The sequence below is a fragment of the Talpa occidentalis genome, unplaced genomic scaffold (genome assembly GCF_014898055.3).
Source record: "Talpa occidentalis isolate TD23 unplaced genomic scaffold, MPIMG_talOcc4v2.1 talOcc4.11, whole genome shotgun sequence".
NCBI classification, from domain to species: domain Eukaryota; kingdom Metazoa; phylum Chordata; class Mammalia; order Eulipotyphla; family Talpidae; genus Talpa; species Talpa occidentalis.
In genome coordinates, this window is record NW_023601104.1 from 38,357,072 (window position 1) to 38,359,211 (window position 2,140).

Sequence of the window (2,140 nt, forward strand, 5' to 3'; positions counted from 1 at the left end):
AAATACTTTGTTCATCATGCAAAGCACATAAAATAACCCAAGAAACAGTGCCTCTGAGATCTTTCCGTCACAGTTCAGTGATAACCTGTCCACACAGTTCTTTCCAAACAGAAACCTGGGTCTCCTCTCTGAAAGATCCCTGCCCTTGACAGCATCTAGATTCCCTCTGAACACACACCCACCAGTTCTTCATCACCAACTCCCCTACCGGCACAATTGGTGGTTTACTGCTCATCAACTAAGTACATTGTCAAAGGTATACAATTATGGTTATTATTGGTCTTTCCCTGGCTATTAGGGAAATCTAATTCATCTCAAAAGTTTATTATACATTTATGTTTCTTCTGTGAAATGCCTGTTTTTAGCAGTGGCAAAAAAAAAACTATTAATAGTTTTTCTAGTACATAAAACTCAGATTAACTGTTTAATCAGAAGTATACCCATTTATGGGAAATAAACTGTAAAATATCTAAGATAATTATGCAACAGCTTTCCCCACATGTTCATTAGATCCAGCTTATTGTATTTGATTCCATAAAATTAGCAAATTTTACTGTGTGATGCCTTATTGAAACCTCTGATATGGTTGTGGGATTTCCCAATTTCTTCCCTTATAAATTCTTCACTTTATACATTTCGAATAGACTATTAGGTTTATACAAGTTTCATTATAGGGTGTTACTTTTTACGAGGGAGAAGTGGGTGATCATCAGGAACTCACTTGTCGACTCCTTAGTTTTTGCATTGCTGATATTACCTCCTTATTTCTCAAGGTGTAGATCATGGGGTTTAACAGAGGAGTGAATACAGTATAAAATATTGAGAGAACTTTATCCACTGGGAAGTCACTAAATGGCCAGGCATAAATGAAGATGCAAGGTCCAAAGAACAGGGTCACCACAGTGATGTGGGCTGTCAGCGTGGCCCTGGCCTTGGCCATGCCCGCGGAGGACCGCCGTCGCACAGTGACTAGGATGACTGTGTAGGAAATCAACAGGAGCACAAAGGAGCTCATGGCCATTAGACCACTGTCTGAAAGCATCATTACCTCAAGAGTGAAGGTATCCGTGCAGGCGAGCTTGATAACCAGGGGAAGGTCGCAGAAAAAACTATCCACTTTATTAGGGCCACAGAATGGAAGGTTTACTGTGAAGGCCAATTGGCTGATTGAGTGCAGAATTCCAATGACCCAGGAGCCAAGCACCAGGCTTGCACACTTGCGCACATTCATGATGGCTGCATAGTGCAAGGGTCGGCATATGGCTACATATCTATCATAGGCCATGGCCACAAGGAGCATCATTTCACCACCAGCAAAGACATGCAGAAAGAATATCTGGGCCATGCATCCCTCAAAAGAGATGGTCTTGTGTTCCATAAGGAAATCAACAATCATTTTAGGGGTGGCGAAGGTGGATAAACAAACATCAATGAAGGAGAGGTTACTGAGTAGGAAGTACATGGGCGTGTGTAATGCAGGTTCAAAGATGACTGTGAGCACAATGAGGAGGTTCCCCAGCACAATGGACATATAGAAAATCGTAAAAAAGACAAAATAGAAAAGCTGTAGCTCTCGAGGACCCGAAAGACTGTGCAAAACAAATTCAGTCACTCGTGATGTGTTGCCTCGGTCCATGATTTCAAGTTTCTGACATCAGGCCAGAAATGTTGCTGTAAAGGGAAATGGAAATTATATCATCAGGCTGTGAGAATCAATGAGCAAAGTCAAGCCTGGTATCAAATTCCACTCAATAGAGTCATGTAAGTTAGTTGCTCATTGGCGCACAAAATGCATGTATTACACGAAGTCACTTAGTTTGTAATGACTGTATAACCTTGACTTTCATTCTTGTATCTCAGTGTGATGGAAGGAAACAAGTTTATGTCCTAAAGAAACAAGTTTACATTCACCTCAACAATTTATAAATTCATGATAAAAACAAAAGTTAAACCATCGAAACATGCTGGCAGGTTTCAAATGCTATCTCTTAACTCTGAGTTAATATGACCAGTGTTTCAGTTTTTGCATCTGCATATTGGGGGAAATAATAGAACATGGCTCACAGAATTGTTGTTAGGATTAAAAAAGTAAGATCAGATGAAATACTTAGAACAGTACCTGGTCCATAGTATTCAGTAG

General features: G+C 40.2%; 1 protein-coding gene across 1 annotated transcript; it reads right to left on the reverse strand.

The window, feature by feature from the left end:
- Positions 1-709: 709 nt before the first annotated feature.
- LOC119237987 (olfactory receptor 4K15-like) lies at positions 710-1,636 on the reverse strand. The gene has a single exon (XM_037501793.1). The coding sequence runs from the start codon at positions 1,634-1,636 to the stop codon at positions 710-712; it is 927 nt and encodes a 308-aa protein (XP_037357690.1).
- Between the last annotated feature and the right edge of the window lie 504 nt (positions 1,637-2,140).